Source organism: Bos javanicus, chromosome 2 (genome assembly GCF_032452875.1).
Source record: "Bos javanicus breed banteng chromosome 2, ARS-OSU_banteng_1.0, whole genome shotgun sequence".
Lineage (NCBI taxonomy): Eukaryota > Metazoa > Chordata > Mammalia > Artiodactyla > Bovidae > Bos > Bos javanicus.
This window is the reverse complement of record NC_083869.1, coordinates 110,584,989-110,603,836: the sequence shown is the minus strand read 5'-3', so window position 1 is coordinate 110,603,836 and position 18,848 is coordinate 110,584,989. Positions and strand designations below refer to the sequence as shown.

The window sequence follows — 18,848 nt, the reverse complement described above, 5'->3', positions numbered from 1 at the left end:
TCCGTGGGTCTACCCTTCTTTCCCCAGGTTAGAGGCGCAGCGCGGGTCCCTCTCTGGGCCGGTCGAGGCTTGGGCACCGCCGGGGATGGGAAGAGAAAGTGGCCGCTGTCGCCCAATCAGCGCGTATCTCCGCCACCCGGGACGGTCTCCCCGTCGGCCAATCGCAGCTCAGGGCTCCTGACCAAGCTTTGGGTGAAAGAACTAATAAATGCTCCCGAGCCCAGATCCCCGCACTCGGTGTCACGACGGGAGGAGACTCAGGCCGGCCACGCTCCCGCCCCCACCCCCCCTCCCCGGCTAGTTGCCGAACTCCGAGACCCCTCCCCAGCGCTCCTAGCCGCGGGGCCGCCGGCCCAGACTCGCACCAAACTTTTCCGCCCTGGGCTCGGGATCCTGGACTCCGGGGCCTCCCTGCCCACCCCCTTCCCCCGGTTCCACCTCGAGCCTCTCTTTGGACTAAGAGCGAGCAGCTCCCCTTTCCCGGGTCCCTCCTTTCTCTCCAGCCTTTTTGGGGAGGGACTCTCCACGCTCGGGGGAGTTGCCTGGGGTCACCAGAGCCTGTCTCATCTATTTCGCCTTCACCTGGATATAATTTCCAAGCGAAGCTGCCCCCAGGATGACCACACTGGCCGGAGCTGTGCCCAGGATGATGCGGCCGGGCCCGGGACAGAACTACCCGCGCAGCGGGTTCCCGCTGGAAGGTAAGAAAGGGCCTCAGCGCCGCCCAGATCGTGGATCCGCGGCCAGGCTGCTCCACCCAGCCGGGGTCTCCACGGGCTCCTTCGGCGCGTCCAGGAGCGCATTCCCGGGGTACCCCCGTATCAGGAGGGAACAGTTGGGCGAGGTCCCCTCTCGAGTTTCTCTGGGTAAACGAAGCGTCCTTTTTCTCTGTAACTCCTGCCGGAGCTTGGTGGCCAGGCCTGCTCCTGGGCGGGTATGCTTTTCCCTGTTGTTTTGGAAATGCCTTGGTGGGGCAGGGATCAACCGGCTTTTGAGCACCAGCAAGCAACTTCTCAGCACTTTGTGCCCCCGAAGGCATCTCAAAACTACCCCGGCTGTTCCTGTATTCGCTAAACTCTTGTTAATTCTGGAAGGATTTTCTTAGGGGGTGCGAAGTTGTGGTGGCGCATGCCCGTGCAGAATCATGCTGGGGAATTTTTAGTATTTATTGATTCCTTAATTAGGGCCCCATTTATCTCCAGCTTCATCTGGAAGTTTCCACAATCCATTTGGGGGACTGTCTTTCAGTTAGAGTGAAGGTTCTGGACTCCAGGGAGGCAGGAGACCTTGCAAATCATTTTTCGGACTTTCTAGACAGTTTGCGAGGTTTGGTCGCCCGAGCCGGGTTGCTGACCCTGCCGGTGCCTGGGCTTGGCCCTCAGTCTGAAATAGGATGTATTATTAATAATAATCAGAGCACCAGCGGAGGCGAGGGGCCTGTGAGCAGACTGGACTGTTGTCTCTGGCCCGAGGTGTAACAGGTGACTCATGATGACACCTGCGGCTTGCTTTCAGTACCCTCTTTGACCTTTGGCTGCAGTACTCCTAGCCCAAAACCCAAAGGGTTGTCAACTCCTCCAAGTTTCTTAGAAAGAAAGGCCCCCCAGTTAGACAGGGTTTAATGCCAGCCGCAGAAGGCCTGGGTGAACTTCTCTCTGCAGGGAGGCTGTTCTTTCACCAGCCTCTAGGTCTCCCCACCCCACCCCCTGCCCCTGCAAATTGTCCCCTTTCTTGGGTCCAAAGGGAAGACAGGTTCACTATAGCGAGTTTATTTTGCCCTGGTTGCTCCTTTCACACAAGATTATGTGCCCTTGAATTGCTTAATAGTTTGAACAAGTGTGGTTAAAGTAGGGTCTCAGGTTGGGAGCCCGAATGGAGCAATTTCAGTGCTAAGGCTGTAACATACCGATTGGCCAGAAGAGTGTGAAATTGGGGTTCATCTTTTGGGCTGCTCTCCTCTCTCCCCAAATGATCTTCCATTTGTCTCTCTTCTTGACTTCTGTTCCCAGTGTCCACTCCCCTCGGCCAGGGCCGGGTCAACCAGCTTGGAGGTGTTTTTATCAACGGCAGGCCACTACCCAACCACATCCGCCACAAGATCGTGGAGATGGCCCACCATGGCATCCGGCCCTGCGTCATCTCCCGCCAGCTGCGTGTGTCCCATGGCTGCGTCTCTAAGATCCTATGCAGGTATCAGGAGACTGGCTCCATCCGCCCTGGTGCCATTGGTGGCAGCAAGCCCAAGGTGAGCTCGCAGGCCTGGCCCTGGGGGCCTCCTGTCTGAAGTTAGGGCAGAGTGGGCAGCGGGAAAGGACTGCCAGCTGGGACTTTCTGAGGTGTTTTTTTCCAAGTCTGGGAAGGTGTGTGTATGTGTGTGCGTGTTGGGGAGGGTGGTGGTGGTGAAGAGAAGGGTCTACAGTGCTGTTTGAGCTGGTACTCCTTGATAAATGCTAAGGAAAAACTCTAGCCTTTTTGCAAAGGAGATAAAGCCTTTGTTTTGTATGCCTCAGAATCCTGAAATTCTCATCAAATTGTTTTAATAGGCAGACACCCAAAGCGTCCAAGCTGTACGTGCTCACCTGTTGCTGGTTTCTTCTCCAAGTATCTCCCCAGCTCCCAGCGACTACATTGCCCATTCCAAATGTAATCCAAGGAGCCACTCTGGGTTTTTGAATGGTTTCACTTCCAACTGTTCTCCCCTATTGCCTCCAGTCCAAATTGTCTTCAAGGAATCAAAAGCTAGGGTGATTTGCTTTCTTTGTAATGAGCCGATGACTTGGCTTTTAAAAGGCAGTTTGGTGCTATCCTCAAATTATTTTGGTTCTCCTTACAAAAGGAAAGAGAATCACACTGGCTATGGCTGAGTGGGAGGGGATTGCCTACAGCTGCCCTTTTTTCTGGATGTGGGGAAAATCCAATATAATTTTCTGGTTGCCACAGGGCAAAACCAAAAGGAGGGGTCTGGTAAACTGAAAATTTCCAGACAACTGCCTTTCCTCGCATGCCAGCCCGCTTTGCAACCTCTCTAAGAATCTCTGGAAACTCTTTTTCTTGGGGGGTGGGGTGGGGTGGAATAAAGAGCCTGTCTTTCCGATTAATCATATTTGCTACCACTCTGATTTTTAATGGACACTCAACTTTTGCGTTTCATTTTGCTCTTCACTTGAGCTAAAACCTTGAGTTCCTTTGAAAAGGCACAAGTTACAGATCTAACCTGATTTTTTCTGCTCCTCTTTCAAGTCTTACTTTTTTTAGTTTCGTTTTCGTGTTGATTCAGCATAAGGGGTTGCCTTTCTTTATTCCCACGGATCAGAAAGTACACCCCTTCCAAGAGGTCATACCTCTTCTTATTTTATCCCAACTGTGAGACCTGATGTGGGGAGGAGAGGGTTGGGATGGTTTTTTCTCTGCCCTTTTCTAAAGTACACTGCTCAGAGAGTTGGGGTCCTTTTGCTAACCAGGGGAAACTTGCCACGGGGCGCAAGAAGGAGCATCCCGCCAGGCCCGGAGGCGGTGAGGCCGCCACATCCGGCCCAGAGAACTGGGTACCAACGCCGGTCTGCCGGTTCTCTTAAAGCAGGTGACAACGCCTGACGTGGAGAAGAAAATAGAGGAATACAAAAGAGAGAACCCCGGCATGTTCAGCTGGGAAATTCGAGACAAATTACTCAAGGACGCGGTCTGTGATCGAAACACCGTACCCTCAGGTACCAGGCTCGTCTGCGTCTTCCCAAGGCTAGGCGTCAGTCGCTATTACGCGGGCGGGCCATCTGAACCATAACCACCCCCAGTGATCGATCTGGATGATCGGGAGGCGGTCCCTCCAGGGGCTCTGAAATATTTACGAACTAGCCGTTTTATGGAGGTAGTGATCAGCTGCTTGTCCTGGGGTTGAGAGATCGCCGCTCAGGGCTCCCCAAAGAGGGTTTCTGTCGAAGGGGCAGGGCAGGAAACGCGAGGCGGAGGCCAAGCGTTTATTAATATTGATGTTCCCTTTTAAAGAGAAACAAATGTTTTGGTAACCCTAACCGAAGGGAGATGGGGCCGCGCCAGCCGAGGCTTCTCCGTGCGCGCACGGGAGGGGAGGCTTCGGCAATGGCCGGGAGATTATTTTACGGGAGAGTCCCAGGGACCATCCGGCGCCCCCGGCGGCCAGGGAGAGGCGAAGGAAGAATAGGGGCGAGAGCAGGGCAAGCGCGAGGGCGCACGGTTTGTTTTTAATTAGAAGGAAACTCCCTTTCCCCCCCTGCGAGAACGAGATATTTCAGAGGATGGATTTGTTTACCAGACTGGAATCTGGAAAAAATAAACGGGGAAGAGTGCATTTTCTTTTGATTTTTACAATAGGAAACGATTCTGCAGTTGAAATTTAAACCTTTTATGGTCGCAAAAGAAAAGAAAAAAGTCGAATTGCAGGGGATGGGGCCGCTCTCCTTCTTCCTGCCATACCGCGAACCGCGGGGCGCAAGGCCTTCAGCTTGGGGTGGGGGTGTGCCGGGTGGGCTGGCGGGAGAATTCTCTGAGACTGGAGATCTAGAGACCCGTCTGTGGAGTCAGGAGGGAGGCTTCCTACCGGGGAGAGAGGACCGGTACGGCTGTTCCCGGCCCCTAACCCGGAGGTGTGAGCTCCAGGCCGCGGTCTCCGAGATCCTAGAAGACGATCATACAATGGGGGTGGGGTGGGGGCAGGTTGAGTGGGAGGGTGAGGCGGGGTGTAGAAGGACAAGGATGCCCAAAGATGCAGGAGGGGGCAGAAGCAAACTGTGCAGGGCAGGCCTTCTTCACCCCCACTCCGATTAGGGGCTGGGGAGCCCCTTCCAGCACGATCCTGCAAATCTCAGTCGTTTGCGCCCCCTTCTTCCTTCCGCCCCCAGTGAGTTCCATCAGCCGCATCCTGAGGAGTAAATTCGGGAAAGGCGAAGAGGAGGAGGCCGACCTAGAGAGGAAGGAGGCCGAGGAGAGTGAGAAGAAAGCGAAACACAGCATCGACGGCATCCTGAGCGAGCGAGGTAAGCGGCGGCGCGCTGAGCGGCGCCCTGCGGGCCAGCGCCTCTCGGACTCCGCGCTCTGACCTTGGAGGCTTACGGGCTGCGCCTCCCCGGCTCATGTCACGGTCCCTCCTCACTCGTATCCACTGCACCCGGGTAAGAGCATTGAAGAGAAAGACCCGAGATGCACTTTCACTGAATACAAAAATCTTTTCTCTCTTTCTCTTTTCTGTTTTATAAATCTTTGTTCCGCACCACTCACAGTCCCTCGGAATCTCGAACTACAAATTGCAGTCTGGCTGAGGGGCTACCCTCTTGCCCGCAGGCTTGCAAGACTGAATCTGAGCAGTTTGGGGCCTGGGGGGCAGTCTTTGAGCCTCCCGAGGTTAAAGGAACATTTTGTGCCCTTAGGAAAGGCCCAGAGTCTCCAAAGAGCTTCCTTGGTTGAGGGGGTGGGTAGGCGGGGGAGAGGAAGAGAGACTCAAAACTCTTGAAGGCAGTAGGTTCTCAAAGTTGCGTCACACTGATTGCCTTATAAATGTATATGTGTACGTCGGTGGTTTTTCCTTTGTTTTAAATTGGTTTTCAAGTGCGGTAGGGTTTGAACTGTGTGTGTCTGGGAAGAAAAACAATCCTAAGATCTTGGTTACAAGCGAGGGGCTCTGGGTTCTCGGGTTCGCAATGTGGGCGCACTTTCTCTTCCCAGGGGTGTCTTCTCCTTGGCAAATCTGTCAGCCTCAAGAGAAAAACCTCCCCTGTGGAGCCTTACATGTAGCCTTGGGGTTTTCTTCAGAGCCCCACGGAAAAAGTCAACCCCGTGGGAGTTGAACTGGGAAGGGATCCTGGCACAAGGAGAGTCTCCGAAGTTCTGCCTCTCAGCACTTTTGGCCTGGGGGATGGTTGCACCTTTTCCAAGGCCCAAAGGGTCAGGAGTTGCCCGGTGTCCCCACCCATGCATGGCCTTCCCTTGCTGGGGGCTGAGACTTCTGAGGCTGAGTGGACTTTTGAGTTGACCTAGAAGGGCAGGCGGCTCTCCAGGTGGGCTTGGAGCGGTCAACCACTTCGACTTACTGGATCTGAGCCCTCCGCCAGTGGTGTCCCGGGTAGGACTGTGGTTCGGGAAACTGGTCGCTTTTTTTACTTTCATTGCTCAACTCCAGCGCAGACCACTGGCCCTCCGGAGCCGACAGCTTTACAAATCAATACGAAATCTGTACACAACCTCGAAGAGACACATACTTAGATGTTACAAATCCAAACCACAGTTTGTAGGGCTAAACCGATGCCTAGGTGCTCTGGCACACACAGGCAATCAAGACATAAAAACCCAAGGCAGGTTGAGTGAAGAAGACACATACCCTGTGGCTTCCCTCCTTTGAAGCAGGGGTCTCACACAGACTTAGTGTAAGCCCTTCTTTTTGAAGGGGTGCCTTTCTGCCCTGGTCTCTGAGAGGATGCCTGGCTTTTAGTCCTGGTCTACATGCTGTATTGGAGGTGCTGGGGAGGGAAGAAGGTGAGAAGCCAGCCAACCCCAAACCCAATGGGCCCCTGTAGGCACTGAACCCAGAGGGAGGCTTGGGAAGGAGGGTGGAGGTGGCCAGGCTTTGCTACTTGTTGCTGGAGGCGCCTGCGCCGCAGCTCCATCGCTCCCTCACCGCACCGGCAACCGAGGGCCCAGGAGACAAAACGCCCCAAATGAGCTGGTCAAACATTTGTACAACTTTTCCAGCTTTTACAAAGAAGGCCTTCTCTACACAATCTACACTTGGAGATGAACTTGGGAGACAAAGCCTGGAGAGTCCATTGAAACTCACACTTTAGCTCGGCCCAGACAAAGCTCCCGCTCGCAGCAGCTTGATGTGAACAAAGGAAGGCAACCTTTTTATAATTCAAGGAGAAAAGAAGAGAAAACAGCCCCACAAAGGGCTGAGAATAGACATTATGGGCTTGCAATGAGGGATGAATTATTCAATGAGCCCCAAGAGCTGCTGCGCCAGGAAGTTTTATGGACTCTCCAGCCGTGGAAAAAGTGGCCATTTCACCTACAAAATGTTTCTAGTCTTTCGGGCTGTCTAGCTGGGGCTGCTGCCATTCAAGGGCAATTGCTACCATTTTTAAAAGCAGAGTATTCTCCCCAGCGGGGCTGAACCGTTGAAAACACACACATACACACAACTCGGAGGCTGAAGTCTAATTTAATTTGGGGTTGTCAAGCAAGAGGCAGCGTCAGTCTCTTCAGCGCCTCTAGCTCCTTTTCCAGATGAGCCCTGGAGGGCAAGAGGGCCCAGAGAAAGGACAGAGTGGAGTGGAGTTGGAAGGGAAGTTTAGAAATCTCAAAAAAAAAAAAAAAAAGAAAAGAAAGATTCCCGGTCGTTTGGGCAGCAAAAGTCCCAGGCTTCCCGGCTTGGAAAATAGAATGAATGTTGATAAAGGGGTCTGAGCTCCCAGGCGGGCCTAAGGAAGGCCGTTTGGGCGTCCTGAGCAGGGCGGCGCGCGCTTTCTGAAGGTTCCAGATTCCTTTTCGGCCTGCCGGCTGTTGCTGACTGGCTCTTCTCGGGTGCATCTTTCTACTTGTCAGAGACTAGGACATAGGGTGAGAGGCACCCTGAAAGAGGTCAGAACAGCTCTCGTTTTTCTCCCCAGGGTCGCGTTCTAGATGGCCCCATTCACTTTCCCAACTTTGCCTTGTGCCTCGCCCCATCCAAGACGACCGTGGCTGACCGACCCGGTGCGCGCAGGCCCGTGCGCCCTGGCACGCAACAGACTGCGCGCCCCTCCTTGGATCTACACCTCCAGCTGTTTTGCCAGTGTGGAAGGAGAGGGTTGGGCGGCCAGGAATCCCCCACCCTTCCCAGGACCTTCTTCACTCCCCTTCCTTCCCCTCCCCACTCGGCACCGAGAGCCGACCGGGCGCAGCCGGAGAAACCCAGCCCCGGTCGCGGCAACGGGGGGCTCTGGGCACGGCCCGCGCCGCGGCCACTCAATGGGCGCCTCTGTTCCTCCCCCGGCGTGGCGGAGCGGGCCCGCGGGCGCCGCCACAATGGGCACGGCCCCCACTCTTGCGCCCTGAGCCAAAGCGCCGCGCCGCGCCGCCCCCTCCCCTGCGCTCTGGCCGGCTCGAAGCTTAGCTCGCCGGGCTGCAGCCGACTCAATTGCCTCCTTTATGTCCTTCTCACTTTCATCTAGACACAGCCCGCCTCCCCCTCCTTCTTCTCCTCTTTTTTCCCCCTTCCTTGCCTGAGGCTCACATTAGTGAAATTTCTGCAACCTCCCCCTATTTTTTTTTTCCCCCTCTTATTTTAAAGAAAGCCCTTAACACAAAAGCGGTGACTAATCAATAGAAACTGCTCCTTCATCAGCTCCTCCCCCCAGCCTTCTCCTCCTCCTCCACCAGCGGCAGGGTGACGCTTTTCCTGTTTGTGAGTTTTGGGAAACATTTTTGCTTTGTGCCGTAATGGAATTAGAGGACAGATGAGGACTGTAAATGGACACGCGACTGCAAGACTCTCGCTTAAATATTTAGATGCAAAGTTACAATTACTGACTTGTTGCAGCAGCTTTGAAGTGGCAGCTCGGGGGTGCAGGGGGAAAGAGGCCAGATTGCCAAATTGATGTTTTGATTGGGGCTGGAGATACACTTTCATAGGACCCTAACCCTTTTTAAGAATCACCAGCTAGCGTGGGAGGTTTGCAACAATTTCAAAGTTTGAGCCAAGAGACCCAAGCATAGTCGGTTGGAGCTTACCCTTCTTTTATATCGATCCCTTTCAATTTGACATTTATGAAAAGCACTGTTTTTTTGTTTTTTGTTTTGGATTTGAGAAAGTAAAAGTGACAAAAGCTTTGCTCAAGTTTGCAAACTTGTGAGCTTTTCTAAAAGTAACGAAGACGACGTCATCTTTTCAGCCGGGCATACGATAAAACAATTAAACACGTACTGACATTTTAAAGGTTCTGGAACGATTTCGTTTCCTGTGGGATCATGAACATTTTATCATTAACGGGAGCACTACTGAAATCGAGGGGAACTGAAGGCAGTTTCGTGTCTCTCCCCCTCTATCCCACCCCACCAGTTAGCAGGGAAGGACTTTTTGGCGCGAGGCAAAGGGCGGGGGTCAGGCGGGGGCGGGGCGGGGGGAGGGGGAAAATGTTTCCCACAGATTAAAATCATGAGCTATAAGATCTTAGGTTTGTGGCATCGGAACCTTTATTAAAGTGGACAGCCCTGTCTCCATTTGTCAGAATCACGAATTTGACCCCAATGTCGTCTCTTGTCTTTGGGGGGTAAATTTCATGTTTTCTGCAGCGCTTAAAATACTCAACAAAGAAATATCACCCATTTAAAAATCTATGGGAAATACCAGAACTTGAGTTAAATTGAAACAGCACGCTGTGTTCTTTTCGAAGAGGTAACGGTAACGATTTTCCCGTTGGACCGATTTGAAAGGAAGCAACCAAGATCAGATTGTAGCTTTCTTTTTCGCTGGTTGGTTTTGTCTGGTTGACTGCTGTCGGCTTACTTTATAGCCTTATTGAAAACATGCAGATTTTCTAATTAATGCTTGAAATTGTATGTTTATTTTGAAGTTTGATTTGCTGGGTGATAGCACCGGAACGGGGACGTTGGGGCTTCAAGTGCGTAATAATTACTGAAGGGTCATTTAAGAGTCCCCAGGGCTATGCAATAAAACCCATCCGCGCGGCGAGGTGGAACCAGCAAGTGCGCCTGGGTTCAAGGGGTGGAATATGCGGAAATTCATCAGGTGAATAGCAGTGTTGCCGCCGAACTCAGGTTCAACTTTCACGAGTATTTTGTATTTTGAGAACAACAACAAAAATCCTTCGTAACCACGAGGTTAAATGTTAACGTACATAGATAGTCAATAAATGTTAAAAGCCTCAACAACAGCAACAAACACACGGTGAGACTTTCGCCAGGCTTGGGGGCAGAGGAGGTTCTGTTTGGTGGGGTCCCACCCCAGGTAATTTATTTATGCGGGTAAATAAAGATTAAAGAACCATTAAGAATGTACATATATAACTAACAAGACAGTAAAAGGCAATTAAGCAGTCAGTTTAATGCCTTATCTCACTGGCTGCTCTGGGGTTGTTTTACAACAAGGAATTAAAATCTGAAAAGGAAGTTTTCAGCAACTCTGGCCAAATATTGATTAAGTAGCTGTTTGTTGATACCATTGTTACGCATTAAAAGGCCAGGATCGCGGCCTCTCAGTGGCCATCTTCCATTGTGAAGGATTCTTAACCACTGAGATCAAAGCGGGATCATTTCAACTTATCTGTCTTGGAAAATCCCCCTTTTCCTCTGAAACCTCTAAGGAGGATTGACCGAATTCTCTTTAAGAAATAGGAACCGAAACCAGTTACATGTCCTAGGTTTGTAGAGAAGAGATTCATGGGGTGTTTTTAATTATCCTATGGTGATTTCTTGTTTAAAACTTAAGCTAAGACGGTGAATTTATCATCAAATAGATTTTCCTTGGCCGGGAGGTGGTGGGAGGCATGGAAGCTAAGATCCCAGTGTCCACTAAATTTCTAAATATGGAAGTTTTACTGAAGTTGCTTTCCAAGCTGGAATGATGCAAAGGCAAGATGTCAGAGTTTTATGTAAAACTAGGTGGGGAATAATTAAATACACAGGAAACTGAGAGTTAGATTAACTGCATTTCCCTACATATGTTTCCACAATTTTTCTGTTTATGGATGGTTAGATGAGTCCCATGTATATTTTTAAACCTCCTACAATGTAGGAGCAGATATGTGTTTGTTTGTGTGTGTAGTTTGTGCATCGTTAGAGTTTATTTATAAGTCGGTCACTATGAATTATGCTGGCAGTAAACTATACCCCGTTGCACACACACACAGAAAGGTTTATTTGTCCTGTGGATTACACTTTCTAGAGTCATCAGAATTTGAAGTAACAGCACAGCTTCCCAATTCATACTCAGCACTGCTGTTGAATGCTAGGAAAAATATTTCCCTGAATAATTTTATGACTTTTTTGGACTGTTGATTTTTCGATGAACTGCTAGACTTTTTTTTTTTTTTTTTGGTTTAAGAATTCAATATATTTGGAAAGATTTTTCTTTTATTATGAGAGCTAAAATTCCTGCAAAGGCTCTTTTGGAAATACCATCTCTGTGCTTAATTTGCAAATTCCAACAAATCACTCTAACTGAGGTTGTGAAATTTATGCCAGATTCAGCTTTGAATATTCAACTGAGCATCATGAATCTGCCTGTGGGGGAGATTTTCTGAAGCCCTTTCTCTGTTCATTTCTCTGCTAAATAATTGTGCTTAGAGACTTATTTTTATTTCATTTGATTTTATTTTACTATGTCATTCACTCTTGAGCAAGATGAATCTTGACAGAGTCAGAATCATTAGTGTTTCTAACATTTTCTGTTATAATTCCCAATTAATTAATAATCTATCTGTGCTCAAATGTCCTTTGAAATAGTCCCAATCATTGGGCATTGGGACAACTGCCTGAAATAGATTAAGCTGGAAATGTGAGTCAGTGCAGATTGATTATGACTGCCTTGTCCTGGATCCAGATGCAATGCTAGAGAATTCTTTGCTACATTTTTCACGTATATGTGTATTTCATGTTTCACATACATGTGGAGTGAAAGTGACTGTCCTGTCTTGGATATCAGGCTATGTGTTCATATACTGCCAGGGGGACACAGAGTCATACTCTGAGTGGAGCCTGACCTCAGTACCAAGGCAGAATTACTGACTTTGACAGGGGGCTTATGTTAATTATGTCTCAATAAGGTTAGAAAAAATATTTTATGTTATTGTTGAAATAGAAAAGTGCTGGCTGCCTTAGCTGGAGAATTGTGATTGAAGAAAGTGAAAGGGAATTTCAGAAGTTGCTATTCTCTTGGAAGATGCACACCAACGTGGCGACAGAGGACCATTCTCTACTCTGCTGGGAAAGGTTTCCTCACCCCATTCGTCCCAGTCTTGCGTGGAAAGTGGCACAGTTCAGCTTTCAGCTTTATGTTGTGGTATTGGGCCAAATGCTGAACTCCAGTAGTGTTGAACTTTTGTGGGAATGGGGTTGTCTCTTTTCTAAGAAAGCATCCTCTCAGATTGTCTGTGATGGAATTATGCCCTCAACTGAACAGAATATACTTTCCAGATTGTATCTGGAACATGCAGTTATCAAAATGCCCGTTAGGATTATAAAACCTTTATTTAAGACAGATGAGTTAGAAGTTTCACCATTGTCAAAGGGAATTATGAAAACCATGGAAAATAGTTGTTGAAGACAGTTGAGTAATAAAAGGCTTTATGAATTTTTATTGTCAAAGTCAGTTTTTCTTTCTTCCTGATAAAGACCAAGGAGACTGACATAATTTCTGCCACGGCAATGGCCACTTCACTTTAAAGAAGTAATTGCATCTTAATAAAGGATAATGGTGTAAAATTTAGAATTTGATTTGGTGTACATTTGTCCTAGAAAAAAACTCCTGAGGAAGAGTTTTACCTTAGATGTTGTATATAACAAAGTTCATAACATTTAAATTTTAGCTGCAGGATTTTAAGTTAAAAAAAAAAACCCCAAACAACAAAGAACCCCTTCTCTCTATGAAGCAACTCGGTCAAAGTAGGTAGTCTGAGTTTTTACTGCTGTGGCTGGGAAACGAATCTTCCTCCGTAAAACAAATTGGAACTCATGACAGGCAATAGCAAACCAGCCGTGTTTGTCTCCTTCAACTCACTTAGTGATTTCTTGATTCTTATGTACTTTTATTTGGCCAGCTTTACTGTATCTACAATAGTATATTAATATAAACTTTTGATTTTGGGAACCAATTTCCCACTCATTCTGGATCTGATTCCATTAGATCTGTTTTAAAATAGCTGATCAAAATGCTTTGTGACAAGAGTGGGAGACTATTCTTGGCCGACTAACATAGGTTTGGGGGAGAGGAAATACCACTGACTTTCAGCCTTAAAAATTTTCAGGATCATATTGGAATTCAAATAGTACAGCTAAGGAGGCTTAAGTGGAAATTTAAAAAGATTTTATAATCAGATGGTAGGCATATTTCTGGAAACAACTGCAGAATTCAGTGTGCTTGGCCTTATGTCATTAGATGGAAACAATAAGTATGTTAGGATAGAATAGCTAAGAAAGGAAAGTTAATGGCTTTGTGTAAGTTACCTTACAACATGGAATTGGTTTTTGTACACTTTCACAGTCAACGCTTACATGGTCATGTACAAATTTACATTTTTAACAGAAAGCCTGGCTTATGATTTTTACAAGTACACAGATAAAGGAGAAGTACAGCCACCATACTTATATCTTTTTTTTTTTTTGGCAAGCCCTAATATAAGCATTAATTTACCCAGTCAACAGGCACTTAGGCATTGTCTGGGGGTATTAGCATAGTTTTTGTTTCTTTTATAGGGTTTATCTTTTTTTGAAAAAAAAATCTTATTTTTAAACAATTATAGACCCATAGAGTCTATTTTCAAACACATATTAAAAAATTCTTCCAGTGTTCAAATATATTATCATGATTAAGAAAATCTTGGCCACAGGGTGTGTGTCTCCCAATTATCATGGTTGAGCTTAACCTGAACTAAAGAAAATTAATTGGTCCAATTCATTTTATTATATAAAAAAGCAACAGGTTCCTTCTTTCTGAATCCCCACTTGGCTGGTTTCCTAACTGAGGTTCACTAATACAATTGAGTGTTTCTTGTCTGACTTAAACATACCCCAAAGTCCTTTATCATGTCTTTGCTTGCCTTTAAGAGCATAGCACCCAAGGTAAAAGTAGTCTGTCTTACATCACTAATTTTGCTCTAAAATTGAGACCAAGCACATTTTGGGTGTGATCCCTTGAACTTCAGTTTTGACAGCTGGTAAGATGGGGGCATATTATACTGTACCAATTTCCCAGAGTGATATGAGAATGAAATGAGAAGGTGCAAGTTATACCTAGCTCATAGGAAAACTCAAAATGTTGTAGGGGGAAAAAAACTCTGAACTTGCAGAAAGTGACTAGTCTGCTGGCAGATGGGCTCTGCCCAAGGGCAGATAAAAGCTTAATTCAGGCTTAGGAGCAACAATGAAGACCAGTACACATACATGCACACACTCACGCACACCACAAAATCCACTTTCACTGAGTCAGAAAAAATTGAGTTTATAAGAAACTCTTTAATAGAAAAGTCTGTATTGATTTAATAGATGTGAAAAATAACAAAATTCAAAAACCATTTGCTGGGATGTCAAAGATATTTCTTAATTACTTTTTTCTATTTCTCTCTTAGACTAACTTGGTTGGTGAAAACTCTTCCAAATCAAACTTTGTTTTCTTTGTGTATTTGCACAAGTCTTCCCTCACTCCCCCCAGTAATCTGACAAATAAATTGCATTTTGAAAATGGATCTCGTCTATACGTTCTTACTCCTGAAATCCTGGCACAATCCTTTGTTTGTGTTTGTATAATTCCTCATCGTGTCCCTTCTTCAGCCTGCTTCCTTGTTCTAAAATGTCTTTATGGCTCCGCATGTGAGATGGTGTGCATTCTTAAAGCTTTCTGCATGATTCTTAATCTCTCTCCTTTAAAATTTGAGTTCAGAAATATTAAGGAAATTTTCCAAAATAGCATTTGTTAAGCTAGGGGGTGGCGATACATTTCAGTGACCTTGCTATTCAGTTGTACTCTGTCTAGTCCCCAAAGCTGGGGACTTCTGTGTGACTGAGGTGCTATGTGAGGGTGAAAAGAAAGTAGCCTGGTTTGTAAGACTGGGATGAGGGGCGCGGCTGGAGAGCTCCTGCCCCATGGTTCCCCCGCTGGAGCAGCTTGCCAATGCAGCCACTGGAGAGAAGGAAGGTTGTTTTCTTATCCTCGCATGCACTGGGCTGACCTGTCTCTGAAATAGGTCAGGCTGGGGCACCGCCAGTTTATGCAGCTGTCACGGCTTAGGCGTCTCAGCAGGCAGCCCGGCTCCTTGGCCAGTCGGCCCCCAGTGAACTGATAAAAAATTCGCTGGCGAGCCCTGGGCCTTCCTTCTGGACCGTGCTGGCCCCCTGAAGGCTTTTAGAGGCAAGAGGACTCCAGGATTATGGGGGCCAATGCTCAGCCTCAAAAGGGAAGCGATCTTTTATTCCAAGGATTGCCCTCTTGTCCATCTGAACACTCAAGTGAAATATATGCTTTGTCAGATGGCATTTTAATTTTTAATTGTTTATTTTTTGGTTGCATCACGTGGCATGTGGAATCTTTGTTCCCCGACCAGGAATCGAACCTCTGCCCCCTGCATCGGGAGCATGAAATCTTAACCACTGGATTACTAGGGAAGTCCCCAGATTTTTAAATCACATTTATTTTTGACTGGGTAAACCCTTCACTCTGTACATAATTCAAAAGATAGAAATGGGTGTACAGGGACAAGTTTCCTCTCACCCAAGTCACTCAGTAACTTGATTGTCTTTCTAGAGAGCCTGTATAAACAAGCAATTGTATTTCTTTCTCTCTTAAAAATATTCTCTCCTCCTTTGTTTGCACAAATGGTAGCCCACTGTAGAAACTTTTCTGCACTTTGCTTTTTTTTTTCCCCCACCTTCGAATATATCTCTGCCATCACTCCACATCAGAGGCTGAGGGTTTCCTCAGCCTGTTTGTATAGCTGCATAGTATTCCATCCTGTTGGCAAATGATTTATTTACCAGCATTTAGAGTGTTTCCAATTCCACAGCACCATTTGGCACATGTGTGAGTTTATTTGTAAAATAATTCCTCCGTGGTAGGGAAAAAGGGAACGACATTAGTGATTTTGATAGCTTTAGTGGAATTTGGGTTCTGCGTTGAGAACAAATGGTGAAGGAATGTTTAGTCAACATGGAGCGTGTGCAGGTTTGCCTGTGGCCCCTTGTACGAGACGCTTGCTTCTACCACTGTATGTAGGTAGGAACATAGGTTTTGAAATTTCTGCTTGGAAATTCCTCCAGTATTTTGGTATTTCTCCAAATGGAACATTCTCTAAATCCAAGGAAAGGTTTTTGCCTTGACTTATTGGTGCCTCTTTTTATTCTATTTTTATCTACTGTTTATTTCACTTTGCCTCCATCGAAACTAGTACACATATGTTAAGCACTTATTTTTCTTTCTTTACTGGAAAAATTATTGGTAGTTTTCAGAACAATTCAAAGACAACTTATTCTGATTATTTAGTTACAAGAGAAATTGTTGACTCTCAGGGTTACCAAATTAGGTTTGAACTGGTAAGACAGCAGGTTATGAATAATAAAGCAGTCTTCTATTTCTCGTTTTTGAAAAAGTGCTGGCCTGATTCTCTAGGGTTTTCTTGAGTTTGGTAAAGGCTAGTTTTTAATTTTAAGAACTTTTAAGGGGGTATGTATCCATTCCCTTCTAGGTACAACAGACTTTTTATATTTTTGCACATACCTTGCCTCCCTCAAATCATTTCAGCCCATTTTCCCTTAAATTTGATGCTCAGGAATTCAGTTGTTGATGCTGCTGAGTACCTGGCTTACCTAAGCTGGAAGTTTGAATCTGCAGAATGAGCCAGAAAGAACTGTGCTCCAACTACATGAGAAAAACAACCCTCTCCAAAGCCCTCTGAGAAAGCTGGAGATGTGAATGCCAATAAATATTTTAAGGTCGATATTTCAAGTCATTCCTTCTTAGGACTGGGCCTTTCAGAAACAGGAGAACAAGTTAAATGTTCAGAATTTATTTTTGAAAATCAAAATCTTGATTCGGTTTTTTAAAATAACAGAAACAAACACAGGTCTTCTTTCTTGACTGTTCCTACAGCCAGCCCCACAGCATGTAGCAGTGTTCTACTAGATAGGAGGCAGGAAAGTGGGTTTTCCTAACGCTAGAGCTTTTATTTGTGCTTGGATAGAAACGGCTATCTGGATGCCTTGGTTCTCTTCCTGCTTCCCCTCCAACTGGCTTATGGAACTCCAAAGGAGTCAGTTGGGGATGTAAACAGGCCTGGCATTTAGAGCATCTGCAAAGAGCTGAGAAGAATCAAAAGCAGCTTTTTTCCCCTCTCCCAGCTCTGTGCATAATTTGGATTGAATCAGACCCATAATTTGTGACATCTGATTACTACCTGCAATAGTATGCAGCCCTCCATGTAGGAAGGAGGATCTTAGGAGGGTTAATCCCAACGAGGAAAATTGTTGACCTGTTTGTCAGCTTGCTGTGACGCTCTCAACAGAAATTTAGACCATATAAAATCAGTGGTTTTCGGGTCCATGTCAGCAGAGTAACCATACTTTAGATTCTCCACATATCCTCACGTTGTTCTGATCACAGTGGTGAAGAAGGTAGCAGGCTGAGGTTTCTCTGGGGAATTGGCTTAATATTAGGGAGCAGGGATTTCATTGGGAGAGCTGCCCCCTCTGAATTTTAGATTTATAACTTTTAAGGAGACCCATGAATTCATCTGGAGAAATGCTTCAACTTTCCATTGTAAGAATCCCAAGTGACTGGGATCTCAGTGCCAGGAATTATTGGATATATTTTGATAACGTTTAGAACTTACTACAGCCTCTCATACTATTTCTAAAGGGTAATGATAGCCCATGTCAGGAGGTTGAGCAGATAAATGGGGATCTCTCCCAGTGCATCCTGGAAACTTGCAGTCCTGGCTACACAGTGCATCCGGGTCTCCTCACAGTGCATCCAGGGAACCTGCCGTTCTGGCTACACAGTGCATCTGGGTCTCCTCACAGTGCATTTGGGTCTCCTCGATGCATCTGGGGAACCTGTAAGATTCCAGGGCTGAATAGGATTTGGGAAACTAACCAGGATGGAAACTTTCCAGGTAGTAGATTTGCCCTAACTTTTATTCCTACAGGACACATCTGGGGCTCGTGTGCACGCAACACGTATTTATCAGGGGCCTGTAGAAAAGCAAATTGTGTAGTCTTTTACTAGAAGCCAATGTCTGCTTGTGGTGACTGGCTAGCCCTGCCAAGCCCGGAAATCTCGCTGAAGTTTTGTGTAAAAGAAGAAAGGAAATGAAGGACTGCGGACTTAGCATCGGATCAGAAACTGGCTGATGAAGAACCTCGTGAAGAACCTGGTTGGCTAAGAGTGCAGGGGTGAGGCGGGATGCCTGGTTCAGGGAATTTCTCCCATTCTACAGGGAATCAGTTCCCGGTAGAGGGCCTGGATGGTAACTCAAGCCCTGGCTTATTTTGGATTTAGCTCCTGGGCTTTTGTCTGAATTTTTTGAGCCTTAATCTCTGCCTTCATCCTGCCTGTGGAAAGTGGGTTTTCTTGGGTCGTCATGAGCATAACGCTCTTTGGGGGCTGGGAAGGCTGCCTAATTTTGTTTTCATCAGAGGTTCAATAAATGGATGTGGAAACAAACACATCGTGTTCAGGTCAAGTACTCATTCCCTGGCACACCTTTGTGTCATGTGGTTTGTCTTTTTAGAAAAATTGAAACCAACAGCCACTGCATAAGCTTTTATTCCCAGTGGAGTCCTAGCAGATACCTTGGGCAGATAAGGAGAGGAACAATTTCCTTATTATAAAATACAAATGACATAGAGAGCTGAATTTGGTCTTCATTTTGCTGGTTGGCGAACTTTCATCATTTTATTGAATTACTGTAATTTAATGTTACTTGTTTAAAAGTAACGATTTTTCCCCTGAAATGAATCCTTTTTATTTATTTATTTTTGAAATAGAAAGCTCAAATTAAATTCATTTGGGAAGACATTGACTATCTTTCACATTGACATTTCTGGTTCTTGGAAAATCCTTTTGGAAAAACTTTAGAAGATGGTCACTCAGACCATAGTTTAATAAGAAGTGATGTTAG

At 46.5% G+C, this 18,848-nt stretch overlaps 1 protein-coding gene across 2 annotated transcripts in view; it reads left to right on the top strand.

Annotated features, from left to right (window-relative positions):
- Positions 1-266: 266 nt before the first annotated feature.
- PAX3 (paired box 3) overlaps positions 267-18,848 on the top strand; it is a 101,914-nt gene continuing 83,332 nt past the window's right edge. The window contains exons 1-4 of one of the 2 annotated variants that reach the window (XM_061386289.1): positions 267-701; positions 2,010-2,245; positions 3,581-3,707; positions 4,875-5,009. In XM_061386289.1, the coding sequence (XP_061242273.1) occupies positions 617-701; positions 2,010-2,245; positions 3,581-3,707; positions 4,875-5,009 (583 nt within the window). In that variant the 5' untranslated portion in view covers positions 267-616. Of the gene's footprint in view, positions 702-2,009; positions 2,246-3,577; positions 3,708-4,874; positions 5,010-18,848 lie in introns of both variants that reach the window. The other variant, XM_061386279.1, reaches the window with a different exon arrangement.